Here is a 14,921-nt window from a genome sequence, read left to right on the forward strand (position 1 = left end):
TAACAACCTTCCTGTACAAATCTAGTGCATTAGGTTTGCAGATGACATTGAACTGGAGGGACCAGTCAAGATACTTGAGAGCAGGGCTGCCATTCCAAGGGACCCGGACAGGCTGGAGGAACCAGCTGACAGGAACCTTATGAAATTCAACAGGACAACAGTCCTCTGCATGAGAAGGAAGAGCCCCTTGTGTTCTACAGGCTGGCACTGCCCAGCCAGGGAGTAGCTCAGCTGAAAAAACTGGGGGTCTTGGTAGGCAGCAAGCTTAAGACAAGCCAGCAGTGTGCTCTGGCAATAAAGAGGGCCAACAACATCCTCAACTCCATTAACAGAAGCATAGCAAGCAGACCAAGAGTGTCAGAGAGAAGAAACTACTCTCCTTAGCTTGGCACTCAGACTACTTCTGAAACATTGGCTCTAGGGTCCCTATCCCTCTCCCTTCCAGCCCCTTTCAATATAAGGAGGGCATTCATAAACAAACACTGGTGAAGGGCCACCACAGTTGGGGGCTGTAAGAAGCAGCTAAGAAAGCTTCTCCAGCCTGAAGAAGAGATGGTTTTGAAGTACTGTAACAGCAATCTTCCTGCACCTTCCCCAAAGGTGCCAAGATGACAGAACAGGGTCTTCAATGATGTATAATGGGCAAACAACAGACAACAGATACAATGGATCAACAGGAGAGCTTCTGACTGTCTAAGAGGTAAAAATCTGATTACCAAGAGTAGTTGTACAGTTTCTATCCTAGAAATTTCCAAGGCCCAGCTGGATAAAGCCCTGAGAAACCCAGCCTGAAGTCATGGTCTTCCAACTTTAATCAGGACGAAACAGTCTTGGTTGCAATTTGAGTTATCTAGAGCTATGATTCCTTCTACTGTTTTCTGGTAAGCAATGCAGATGTACAAGGCCCCCTTGTATATCCACACATACAATGCATATAGGCAAGGTGTGTTGCATACTGAAGAACAGAAAGGTATTATTCTTACACATAGTAAGTTGAAAAGCAACCATAAACATGCAGGTTCTCAATAAAACCTCAGCTTCAAGACTGTCTTAGTGCGAGCACAAGGGAATTAACCAAGAAGATGCAACATGACACATTAGAAGAAAAAGGCAACACAAAGCACACCAGATTACTGGAATGAGCTGTACTTACATCACAAGCCAAACTCCAGTAAAACATCCAACAGATCCAAACCCTACTGAACAGTTAAAGAAGGACTAAGAATTGTAAACTATGTCCAAAGTTCACTAAGGAGTGAAATAGAACCTGTCAGAATGGAGTGGCTTAGGAATCGGCTCTCAACAGACCAGTTTTCAGAACAGCTCAGTTGCACACTAGCAAACTAACAGTGAAGCACAATCCACACCAAAGGCTGGGCAAAAAGGATACACAACAAATTCTGTACCCCAAGACATGGAGAGGGAGAAAAAAAGGGCTGAGATGTAGTAGCACAAAGCATAACATGAAGTAAAGGATCATTTAACATCACATATGCTGAGGGAATAGCCAAGGGTTTCTATACCCTAGCAGTGCACAAGCCAGAAGAAGCGATGGTGCATACATTAACATGTCACAAGATGACTGAGTCACCACCAGCCTTACACATTCCAAGCTCACATTTGCTTCTTATGCCTGTACCGAGGGAAGTATTTTCAGGCAGGAAAGTGAAGCAGCAGAGTCTGTGTAAAGGGTGCTGGTACATTTCACATGAGCTTCATCCGGAACAGCCTGTACAAGACGACTCCAGAGTCCTGTCTCCCCAGCCTGAAGACTCTCTCAGGCTTTATCATATACTTGTTAATTTCCTCAAAGTACTGAATAAGGATGAAGTGAGGAAATAAACTACCTTATTCTTATGTTTGTTCTACTGTGAGACAGCTTTTTAGAAAGGCAGATACTAACTTACAGCAGGACTTGACACATGCACTGTAATTTGGCCCTGCCCGTTTATCTTGTGCACCGCTGCTACCTTCCCCACACTGCAGGACTGACAGGCCACGGGGCTCACTGGATATACTCAAAAGCTGATGAGGAAAAAACCTGTGTAAATAAACCCACAGGCCACACGGTTCAGAACTGATCAACCAAGCTGAACCTGATGGAGAAAAAACAAACAGAAAGAATTCTTTAACTATAAGGCAGATCTAACAATTTCCCTCACAGAATGGTTAAGAGGATTATCTCTGAGGGACTGACTTCAATTTCTTTAAGTTCTGTAATTAATTATCACAGTATCACCAAGGTTGGAAGAGACCTGAAAGATCATTGAGTTCAACCTGTCACCACAGACCTCACGACCAAGTGCCACGTCCAAGCCCCTCTTGGACACCTCCAGGGATGGTGACTCCACCACCTCCCTGGGCAGCACATTCCAATGATACATGGCAGAAACCTCTTCAGTACACCTACGCCAGCCTCCAGTTTGAAACAGGACATCAAATTAGGTCAGCTTAAATCTGTAACCTGTACCTACACTGGACCACTCTCCTTAGGAAACTCCTTGTCCAAATGGAACCTCCCAAGCTAAAAATGGTGATTGTTGCCTCCTCTTCTAATCATCTCTTGCTACTGAGAAGACCAGGCCCCTTCAGGTACAGGTAGGTCACAATCACACTGCCTCTAAGCTGTCTTGGTCTCCTCTTTGCAAGACTAAAGCCTAGCTCTCCCAATCCCTCCTCAGAGATCTCATGCACTATGCCCCTAAACATTCTGGCTGGACCCTCTCCAGCTTCTCAGCAGCCTTCTTTAAGAGTGGTACAACAAATCAAAAAGCATATTCAAAGCACACCCTACCCAGTGCCACAGAACAGCAGCAAACCCCTGTAACTCTCTGCTGGCCATACTCCCTCTCACACAGCACACTGAACTACAAGACATGCTGTGGGCTCATTTAGGTAAGCGTAGGAAAGCAGAGGCTTGTACAGATAAGACTCAAATTGAGCTGACCACTCAAGTAAATGCTGCAGCAAAGATAACTCTTCAACAGACACTGCCTAAAGCTGTGGGCTGCATTCTAAACCAAACACAAGTGCAGGCAACTCCAGCATGCCAGCATCCACCACACCAGCCACCAGGAGAGCCACGCTGTCCCAGCTGAGCTCTCTAGGTCACTCCAGACACAACAGGGTTTCCTAGACATCAGCTACAGACCCTCTTTGGAAGTTACATTTCAAACCCACAGGATTTCTCTTTTTTAAACCAAATCATATACAAAATTATTTTTTTTTACACTTTGAAATATTGGTGGCACCTTTGCTAAAGCCAGATGCTTCTACAGAAGCTTTGGTTCTCCTTGCATTTTTGCCTTACTTTCTGAAGCAGTTTGACTGACTTGGCTGCTGACACGAACCACGTGAACAGGCTGCACAGGTTTGCAGCCTCCCATGGCACTAGGCAGTCTCCCAGTGTCTCCTTTCTTCCTACCAAGACATACCACAAACCGTTCTGCATGTACCCAAAGACTGGCTCAGCGCTGATGTCACGCACAGCATTTGAACATACCTGCCACCCTGAGGAACCTGGAAACCTTGCAAATGTACTGAAATTACATTCCTGAGACTGAGATACCTTAGAAGCGAAATTTAAAATAATTAGGAACCAGGTTGGGTTTTGTTTCAGAAGTGTGGCCTGGGTCTTAAGGTATTCACAAAGAACTACTCTTGAAGAAGCAATGCATAGTCACAAATGAACCATGTAAAGAGAAGGAACACTGAAAAGTACCTTCTGAAAGCCCTAAGTGGGGGCAGGGGGGTGGGGAAAGGCAGAATAATAGCTAGGTTTGGCTCCAGAACACCACTTGCAGAGACCGAACATTTGGAGTAGTTACCATTTGCCATTTAGGTTTAAGTTGTCAGGGAACCCATCTCTAATTAAAACAGAGGTGAGATTTCAACCAAAGTACTGTAAGAATTGTTACAGCCTCCACAACACCCATTGCCAGGGCACAGGTGGATTGTGAAAGCCAGCAAAGCACTTGCTAGAAGAGTGCATGTCGTAAGAATCTCTTTCTGCCCATAGCTAACAGATATCCTGTGAAGGAAAAGATGACAACATGCAAGGGCCCCTTCCCTGGAGATATTCAAGGTAAGGCTCAAAGGAGGCCCTGGGCAGCCTGGTCTAGTTGGACAAGTCCTGCTGACTGCAGGGAGGTTGGACTGGATGACCTCTGGAGGTCCCTTTTCCTCCCTGGACCATTCTATGATTCTGTGATCTAACTGCTTCACACAGTGTGCATTGCCTAGGTGAGGGAAAAAACCTTCTGGTTCAGTCAAAAAGCCACATCCAACTCTATGCACACAGAAACCCACCCTGAATTCCAGAATCAAGTAATCTTTTGTTAACATAAAATTTAAGAACTACATTATGGAAGTATCTCAGGAGACAGACTCCCTGCTCAAAGCTAGAGAAAAATCAAAACATCCTAATGCAGTCTAAGTTAATCCTTTGTCTGTGAGAAAGGGGGGTTAAAGTCATAGAGAGCTTTTCCCTCCAAGAGAAGATGTGTATCACAGCAGACACTTGAGACTAACAGCTTGACTACCTGACCCTGTAACTGATTTGAAGACTAGAAGATGCTGAGGAGTTTCACTGACATTTTGCTCCTGAAAAAGACTATGCAATCTTTGTCAACAAGGCGTGAAGTCTGTAGATGCCTTACTCAAGATACTTCATTTCACTGCTGAAAAAAGATTACCATCTCTTGCTCTCCCTGTGTCTTTGAGGAGAGGGACAGAGCGAAGGAAGAAAGTGTCACTGCAAATACAGCTGGTTACCTGTTTTCCTTTCTGTGTAAGGAGCGTGAGTCAAGACACACAAGGAGACATCAACTACCTCTGCACAGGTGTTCCTACTGCCTTGCCTGCGATCCTAAATAGCAGATCTTCTTTCTCTTGATACAATCCTACTCTTCCAAAATAACCTAAAGGAACAAAGAAGCTTCATTATCTTCTTTCAGCAGATACGACTTCAACCTTACCTACAAGCTACGACAAACATGCAATCCTCACTTCAAATAGATCTTCCTGACACAGGAAAACACTTACTATTCAGATTTTTATAAAACATTTTCAATCTTAACTTCAGATGTCTTCTTTCCAAGCAGTCCTTTGACATGCTGCTTTTACTAGTCATGCCGTAGATGTTTTTAGCCTCCAATCAATAGCTCTGCCTGGTAGAGTCCTTACTGCGCTGTCCTCGTCTGCATAGTCTGTGTGCACTTGCTGCCCACCTTTCCAGTTTTCACGGTATTGCTTTCCAACCAGAGCGCTCACTTCTGCTCAGTAACAGCATCTGTCTTTACAGCCCAAAGACCTTCTGAAGGAAGGGGGTGACAAAAGCAGCCCCCATACTCCCAGGCCAAGAACACAGTCACTGTCTCCTGACTGACGCGTTTGACCGCTGACAGGCAGGTGAACTACTTCTGTCTTCACTGTCACCAAACCTACTTTCCAAGTACTACTGCCTGTTCTTCAGGACCACACGAAAGGAAGAACCCTCCTGGTACACAAAGGAGCTCTCAAAGCAATGAGTTTGTGCCCCAGTCGCTTTCCCTCACCCTGGCCAATAAAAGCAGGAGGGGAGGAGGAATGACAGTAAACGTAGCAGCAGTGCCACTGCAATCGGGAAGACTCCGCGAGAGCAAAGTTGGTTTTCGTTATTAGCCCGGTCCGACGGTGCACTGCCTTCGAGGCGCAGCCTCCCGTGCGGAGGGCGCCGGCAGCAGCGCAGCCGCGGCGGGGCAGGCCGTGGCCCATGTGCCAGCCCTCCCACGCCTTCCCTTCGCAGGCTCCCACGGCCGCTCAGCTGCCGCTCAGAGCCGCCCCGGCGGGCAGAGAGGGCATCCTGATGGAGGTCTCCCCGCCACGGATCCGCAGGGCGGGGAGCCGTGGGCTAGACCCCGCTGGGGAGCGACCCTCTCCCCTCCTTACTCCCGCTGCCTCTCGCTTCTCCTGGAGCTCGCTCCCCTACCGGGAGGCTCAAAAGGGACAAGAAGCCGAGCCTTCTGCCCGGGGCTGCCCTTGACCGTGCGCTGCCCGTGCCGCCCCCCGCATCCACGAGCCCCTTCCCCGCCGGTACCTGGAGCCGGCTCGGCGGGGCCCGGTGCCCCGCGGCTCCGGCCGTCCTGGCAGCGGACCTGGCGGAGGCCGCCCGGCACGGCCCCCCAGAGGCGGCTGGCGGTGCCGCGCAGGAGGCGGCCGCCCTTGCCGGTGAAGGCGGTGAGGTAGTCCATGGCGGCGGGACGGAGCGAGGGGCTGCTAACGGCCCGGGGGGGCCATGGCCGGGCCGGACACCCAGCTGCGTGAGGCCGCCCGCCCCGCTCCACAACTTGTGCAAACTTTGGGGCTCGGCCCCGCCTCCACTTAAAGGAGCCGCGGCGCCGCCGGCGCTGGGCGCGGCACGGCAGCCGGCCGAGAGGCGCGACGGGAGGTGCGGAGCCGCGGCAGCGCGGGGGTCCGCGGCCACCGCCACCCCACAGGCGTGCCCGGCACCGGTGCCACGGCCACCCTGCGGCGGAGGGGAAGCGCCTCTCCGCGGCTCACTCGCCCCGCAGCTGCCCCAGCGCCCGCAGCCGTCAGAGCTGCTGGTTTCCAGGCGGTGCGGGGGAGGCAGACCTCCCAACGGCGCCCAGAGGATGGCCCATCTGCTGCCCGACGAGGCTCCTAGGGGTGCAGGCTTCATGACAGCCAGGAACAGTAGACCCCTTACCACCTCTGTCACCACGACATGGCTTCCCGTTAGTGTCAGGCCGGCTCAGGGCCACCTGTACATCTTGATGGACTTACCTGCCCTTTGGGCGTTTAGTTATGTTTTGTGAAAGCTCACTGCTTTACAAGAGTGCTGCAAAGCTTTCGATTCACTTCTAGCTTTCGTGCCTTAGCTTCCCTTTACTAAGCAGAATGAAAACCAAGAATCAAGGCAGTGTCTTTTAAAACCACATCGTTGATATTAAGATGTTTCCCCCCTGTAACTGTAAAACAAGACCGTCTGTGACACTGTGGCTTGCCTTTCATGCTTTTGCTCCCTCAAACTTTCTTGCTGACTAGGACACCACCGTCCTTGCTGTGCTAGCACAGCCATGTCCACCTGTCCTTTCGAGCATCAACCTCCCAGCTGACTACATCACTTCAGTCTTCCAACAGAACTTAGGACATATACAAATGTTTCTTTTTGGAAGGGATATTGGATCTGTGGTGTTCATTTGTACCCTTGCATTCTTTGTCCTCACAATACCTGGAACTTGTAAGGTTTGAAGAAACAAAACCAGTTAGGAGATGCTCCAACATTTTAACAGAGAAAGAAATCTCTGAGGGCTGGAATCTCGTTATTTAAAATCATTCTTACAATGTGCATTCTGCACATACTGGGACTGGAAGAACTGCCATTTACTACCTGTGCCACAGGCCTTAAGAATGTAGAACTGCAAGCTAATGTGCATGCTTATATTCTAATCTGAGTATGATGTAATTACATGCTGCATCTAGCTGCAAATGAAAGCATTCTTTAACAAAAAATGCTTTTGTTGAGCCAAATCTATTGTGTACATGCAGAACAGAGGAGCAAAGTGCTGAGCTATCTCGACTCGTATTCACTTGTAGCAGCTGCTCAATTAAATCAGAGTTTAACGTCAGCATTTTGGAGTGCTGATTCCTGAGGGTTACTTGATGTAAACAGTACACTCGAATCAACCTTTCTACTGCTTAAATCAGTTCCTGATCAGGAGATAATGATGTTCAAGACTTTTTTGTTTGTTTATTTGTTTCAAATAAAACCTTTCTACTGAAACAGAACAAGAAATTTTCAGCAGAAGTAGCTCCCCCTTCCCCCCCCCCCCAACCTGCCAGTAGAAATGGATGTGTAATCTGTCTGCTCCAGGGCTCATGAATAAATCAGGAACTGCAGAGTCACTGCATGGGCTAAGCACCACTAGATATTTAGTATATAAACTATTCTGCCTACCAGAACTGTCTTGCCCTAAACACTGTAATTAGTTTTCATTTCAATACAGTGTTTCTGCTGTGAGGAAGTTATGGCTGGTCCTTTGCCCTGTTGATTCTGGTTTAGGCAAAATCTACCTACAGCTTTGCACCAGCCATGGTTTTAGCACTGTGGTACTCAACACTACTGAAACTTGGAGCTGGTTTGCCCACCAGCAGTCTAGCCACACGAGTATCTCTTATTTTATTGACTGCATGTATTTCTCAGGTAGTTTGAAATAGTTGTGTGGCCTTTTTCTTAGTCCCCTCTTTCAAGCCCATATTTTGCAGTGTTTATCATTATATTGCAATAATAGAGACTGCAGATTCAGATTCAGCCAACATTTTGGTGAAGCATTCAAGGTAAATGTTTTGATAACTATGAATTTGTTACCTTTTAGCTGCTTTCATCTGCTTTGTTCACACACAGTCTGACTGAAGTATAAAATGATCACCTATTACTGCAATGCGATTTTCATCGTACTGAAAGTCACTGCCCATGCTCAAAAGCATCTCTTTAGCAGTATTTTTACGTAGGAACAACAAATTCTTCAGTTGAACATTCTTAAATATATATATATATAATCGAGATTTAGGTATCTGTGCTGATAAAAGGCACTCCAAGGTACATGACACTCACTGACTACTGATAAAATTTTAAGGCATTAAGGTAATGCAGGTATTATTATTACATTGTGAAGGATATAGTCAGAACTATACTACTTCAGTAGGCATCTTCAACTCAAACATCCCATGCATCTACCATGAGCTTTAAGATGCTGTTCCTACTCTGACAGCAAGATTTTGACAAACTTCTCCAGTCTGTATTTATAAAATCTAACATAGTGGGGCTCCAGATGACAGCCATGTCCATCTGAAAATCATTGCAGCATTCCTTGACTTTTTAGCTGGGAGGAGCAACACAGACCCTCTGTACATAACCAACACGTGTCCCTTCTGACATTGACTGAAAACAAATACAATGTAATGATTTTTTACACTTACATTCAACTTGAACACCCTTGCAGAAACTTGATCGTACTGCCTCTACATCTTCAGTGTCTAGAAACAACAAGGAGGCTAAGCTTGTGTTTGATCTCTGAATTCAACAAGGATCTCTTCTGGGTTTATTTTCTGGCCTGTGGTATCAGTGCAGAAACTGTGTCATCTGTAATCCAATCCCTTAAAACTGGTCCTCCAAAAGAAGGAGCTGGTTCTACCAGCTCTTAATTGCTTGTGCTACCAGTGTGAGCATGAGCATTCCTTTAGCAGGTGTATGAACTGTGCAGTAAAGCTGATCCATTTAAAAGTATCTTTTAGTTTAGTCAAAACTAACTAGGCACACTTCTCTATCCCCACTTAGATCAGATCCAGCCCTGGTCAAGTTGTGTGTAAACACTCGCAGAGGCACAAGTTGCAAAGCAACCGAAGAGCAGAAGTGGTTGGGAGCGAAGGAGGAAGTTACAGGCCAGCCTCTTTGTCTTCACTGCCATGGTGTGTTAGCTCAAAGTGTGAGAGTGAAACTGTGGCTCAGGTGGAGATGCCTTCATATCAGTGCTACACACAACACACCTTCAGCAGCTACAGAAATGGCTGACAGAGTATGTTTGCATTTATGCAGATGCAATAATTAGTAACACATTATGCTAATCCGTGGCTGTAAATAAGGGCACAACCTGCTCATGTAGCTAGTCCCAAAGTCCCAAACCAGAACAGACAGACTGCTGCTTGGGCTGCGTCCTAAAAGAACTGGTAGTAGAGAGAAGAGTGGGACTGGGGTCAGTTTGGGCCCAATAGCAAAGGACACAATGAGGAAAGAGTATATCCAAGGTCTGAATACAGAATTATTATGTATATACTTATAGATACAAGTATTTCAAAGGAAAAGAGAACAGATTGAAAACCAAAGCAAGTGGCAGTGACCTATGATTTGTTTGGGGACAGATCTGTTGGTTGTGAGAATAAGCAGAAATTGCAGCAACTAATCCAGGCAAAGCAGCAGTAGATGCTGTGCAAGCTGCCTTAGGTCATGGCCAGTTCACATGCCTGGCATACAGGCCATGGGCTTCCTGCAGGTCATCTTGCCAAATTTCCAGTGCTACCAAGCTGCAGGCAAAGCACACGAGGCACTAACACAAAGCCCCTCTTTTACTTTGTGAGAAACAAGGTTTGTACGTGCCTCCTGAGGTGAAAATACCAGTGTCATTTGGCAATTGGTCACTGTTCATTTGTATATAAGCAACATATACACAAGTCTATAATTGTGACAGCCTCATTCAAATGCCTCATTTAAGCTCCCTTATGTATTCTGGAGGCACTGACTCTCATGTGATGCTATGAGGATGCTTCATGCCTTTGCTAAGTGTTCTAAATTACCATCTTTGGTCAAGACCCTACCACTTACGTGGTTTCAAAACCTATAATGAGTGGCTAAAATAGGGATTTGAATTAGAACATGCATAAAAGCCTAACCTCTCTGAATGTTGAATGGAACCTGCGGTTAGCAATGTGAAATAGTTCAGGAATTATTTTGTTGGTTTTGGGTTTTTTTCCCCAGTGAAAAAGCTGAACTCTTAAGATACAGATAAACAGACTGCAGTCTGTTTGCTATGCTCTTTCAGCAGAATTTAAATACAATGCAGTCCCTGAAGGAGAGACCAGCACTGAGGCATGCAAAACTCCCACATTCTCAGTCATACTTCCCTGTTTATCCACTAATTTGAATGATGAAGTACAGAAGCACACAGTTCTGGAAGTAAGAAGGGTTGCACAAGTCTATTTTTCTCATGGTTAAGAAGGTCCAGATAGTTCCAGAGGGCAATTCAGTGTCACTACACATTTGGGAGAAGATGGAGAGAGAAACAGTAGGTGACATGAAGTGAGTGGGTGTGTTTCAAAGAGGTTCTTTACAGAGACAAGTGAGGTAGGTGTGTCTGTCCATACAGGTTTCACAATACCACATCCTCTTTTCAGACTAGGCACTCGGCGAGAGGGAAGCTACCAGCTGCACACTAGCCTCAGAAAGGGCAGACCTGCAATGTCAGACTTCAGTAGGTAGGGTTATAGTTTGGTTTTACTAACCAGCTCTCTGTAAGATTAGAATGAAATGGGGGCCAGTTACCACCTGGACCATTGATGCTGTTCACTGTTCAGCAGGAATGTGACAATGGAAGGGCAAAGCAGAGTAAACATGAGCAATAAGGGAATGCAGTAGTCCTTGATTCCAAACTGGGACACTGAAGTATAGGCTATGTTTTGTATCTGACTGTTGAAATAACACCAAGAAAGCCAGGAACCCACCACAGCATCTCTCAGGAGAAAAATGCACCTTACTCCTGATTAGCATTTCAAATCTGGCTCCTCTGTACAAGCTGTATAAGGTGAAGGTATCACAAGCCAGCATTAGGTTTCTCCACTCTGAGGAGAATGTGCAGACTTCTGGCACTGCAGTCTCTCTCTGCAGTGCATTTAAGCATCAAACCATGTAGTCTTAAGCACTGCTCCTTAGGTTTGATTTAAGAATATTTAAGTACCAAAACATTTTCTGGCTTTAGTTTTTGTCCTTTCAGATCTCAAGCATTTCAAGTCTTTCCTCCAGATGCCAGCTCTGACCTGCCTGTGCTCCGTCTGTTCTGACACAGGTTGTAATCGCATAAATGCTACAGGTTTTGTTTGTTAGGCTGGTGTCTACCCTAATCAAAGTCTGACTGTTTGTACACACAGCAGCTCAACAAGTCCTTTTCACCTTTGAGGAGAAAGCAATTTCTGCTGTTCCACCCAGACTTCAAAAATCTTCATACCATAGTTAAACCAGACAGTAGGTAGAGAAACACTGTACAAATAAAACATACAATCGAAGCCAGGGCATTACTGAAACAAGAGAAAGGTTAACTGATGCACAACTGTCCTGTATTGGCATACACAGCAGAGTTACAAAAATGGGTATTAAGCGTATGAAACTCAATGGAAGCAAGTGTAAAGTGAGTGAGTTAAATGTATTTTACTCCATAAAATGTATTTAACTTCCTCTGGCAAAATAATTTAACAGATTCAAAAGCATGCCAGAATCTTTCACACTTGTGGAAGCATCAGATTTCATCTGCATATAGTCTGGATTTTCAGTGATTCAGATAAATAACCACCTTTGTTGCCTGCATTTACACAGCTTCACTGAAGAAATCCCACCACAGTCACTCCCCAGCTCTCACCAGTGTTAGGTTTTCTCAAAGAGCAGTGGCAGAATGAGCATGGCAAAAATGGATCTTCTGGGTGCTTTTCATACTTCCCCAAAGTATAACATTTATGCTTAGAGGTCTGAATGGTCCATTCTACAACAACATATCAGGATCCTGCTAAGGCCTATCTGGAACACTGTGTCCAGTTCTGGGCCCTTCAGTTCAAGAAGGGCCTCAGGGAACTGCTTGAAAGAGTCCAGTGCAGAGCCACAAAGATGATAAAGGGAGTGAAACATCTCCCTTATGAGGAAAGGCTGAGGGAGCTGGGGCTCTTCAGCTTGCAGAAGAGGAAATTGAAGGATGACTTCATTCATGTTTATAAATATGTGAAGAGCAAGTGTCAGGAGGAACAAAAGGAAAAACTTTTTCACTGTGAGATTGACAGAACACTGGAGCAGGCTGCCCAGAGGTTGTGGAGTCTCCTCTGAGACATTCAAAACCTGCCTGGATGCGTTCCTCTGTGACCTACTCTCGGTGATCCTACTCTGGCAGAGAGATTGGTCTGGATGACCCTTCAAGGTCCCTTCCAAGCCCTAACATTGTGTGATTCTGTGATTTGTTTGAATATTAAGGATATCAAATGTGGCCTTGAGGACAAATGCATATCATAATGAGACTTGTCCATGTTTACGACTTTCAACTGCCACTACACAGCTCTATACATAGACTTACCTGATCAAATAAACATGCAATGACCTCCAGATCTTCACTGTATACTTATTTGGTCAATAGTGCCTTATAAACCAGAACATTCTATTGTGTTCAGGGCATTTAATGACAACTCATTTGAACCCTGAGGGGTATGAAGGCATGTGCAGCCACCCATGCAGTTGAAGGACGCTCACTAGGTATAACACCAGCTGAACAGAGTTAATTTTCAGCAGACACAGATGTCTCCCTGTCTTCATGCCATCATCTCACTGACATTTTGTTCTTTCATCCTGTGTTCTGAAACTGAATGTGGAAAATTTTGAGGGTATAACTGGGGACTGCACAGTATTCACTAGCTAATCCCATCCTCCACGGAGGCATACATTATGCAAATGATAAATAATTGCTTACAAAAGGTGATCAGAAAATTGATTATTCATCAAGTATTTGAATCTTAGGCAGTTTTGGTTGTTTTCATGGAACTGTAACTATTCTTTCCTTAGCACTCATGAAATGATTATCATGTTGTTAATGTACTATGCCCAGGTAAGAAGGCTGCTGATAGTTATTTCGAAGCAATAGGACCAGATTCCAACTCACAACAGACTTTTTTACATTGCCAGATAATAATAAAGTGGAATATACCTCTGGTAGGAGAAAGTTATTGAAGTTCAGTTCTGTTGTACACCATTTCTGAAGACTAAGCAATAGAAATAAGAATCAAATAAAAGCATTGATTGATGCCATTAACACAAAAAAGCCAGCTTTGTGGTCAGTATCTGGCCACCTCATGACTAGCTGTATTCCTCACATTTATACCAAGATGCACACAGTTTAGAAAGCCATAGTCCTGCCTTGGGGTGAAAAGCTTGTCTTAATAATCACTGAAGTGACTTTATATAACAAACAGGTTCTGTCTGTTTGAAGACATAATTGACTGCTTGCCACATGCTCCCATTATATTCACTTGGCACCAGAACCAGTTTCCAGTTCAGAAAACATCAGGTCTTTTAGTTACAGGTTATCAGTTTTAGTTGCAACCTTTAGACAAGAAAACATCTAAGACACAAGGATCCTTTTAATGGATCTGAACAAGAATATTCTTCTCAGACACCTGGAGGAAAAAGAAGATTAAAGGAGAGGCGAAGAGCAGCCACGCAATGCCAGTTCAAAATAGGAACGCTGTCTGAAGTGGTATTTTTTAGACAAATGGGTCAAAAATACCATCAGAATTTACTGGAAGCCAGAATAAGGATAATGGCAACAGCTGAGCCTTACAGTGGTGATCTTGTTCTTGTAATAAGAATTGCTGCTTTTCTGTTTCACTTGCTCCTGCTGAGGCAGTGCAGTCTAGGATTAAGGAGCACTTTAGAAGAGTTGAATTCATTTTCAATCTTTCCTAATTGTTTTTGTGGTTATTTTCCTTAAGCATGCAAGTGTATGAAAACCTTTTGTACATACCTTTTCCAGATCCATCTACACCTGTGCAGGCCATCCCAGGAGTTGTCTTTTGAATGAAAACCAAGGAGGAGGATGTTGATCTTATTAGGGGGGAGCTCTGCTTTTTTTTGTCCCTTGTTAAATCTTGCTTCTTAAGGAACATCTGGTGTCTCTCTCCCCTTCCCTCCCCCACTGGTACCACATCACAGGCATATGCCTGATTCATTTGCTCCCATATCATGTAGGAAACCTGTGGATGGTTACTCATTCTGTCCTTTTGGGGATAATTTATCCTCAAAAATAAAACACATGGCTTCTAGCTGGCTAAGCAATGTGAAGGCTATCCATGACTTTATTACCTTAGACTTCAGAAACACAGTTACTCTATACAGAGTGAGGAAGCTTAGCAGGACAGGCTGAGGGGCTCAGATTGGTGAGACACCTCAAATGCTGCAGATTTTGAAGCACAGAGGAAGAAAGCTATTCTTTTTTTCTTCATTTTTCTCCCTGTCTTAATTTTCTGAAGCAAAAAGAAGTTGGTGTGGATTCTCCTCATCCAGAAAACTGACATTCTCACCAGCCACTGATGCTGATAACTTCTTTTAAAGGGGAGTCACAAAC

General features: G+C 45.2%; 1 protein-coding gene across 7 annotated transcripts in view; it reads right to left on the minus strand.

Moving 5' to 3' along the window:
* The window catches only part of OXR1 (oxidation resistance 1), a 203,632-nt gene that overhangs the window by 55,592 nt on the left and 133,119 nt on the right, over positions 1-14,921 (minus strand). For 3 of the 7 annotated variants that reach the window (XM_054167480.1, XM_054167481.1, XM_054167478.1), the window contains exon 1: positions 6,077-6,245. The exons of the other annotated variants lie outside the window; for them this stretch is intronic. In XM_054167480.1, the coding sequence (XP_054023455.1) occupies positions 6,077-6,230 (154 nt within the window). In that variant the 5' untranslated portion in view covers positions 6,231-6,245. Of the gene's footprint in view, positions 1-6,076; positions 6,246-14,921 lie in introns of those variants that run through there. 7 annotated transcript variants of the gene reach the window in all.

This window comes from Dryobates pubescens, chromosome 14 (genome assembly GCF_014839835.1).
Source record: "Dryobates pubescens isolate bDryPub1 chromosome 14, bDryPub1.pri, whole genome shotgun sequence".
Lineage (NCBI taxonomy): Eukaryota > Metazoa > Chordata > Aves > Piciformes > Picidae > Dryobates > Dryobates pubescens.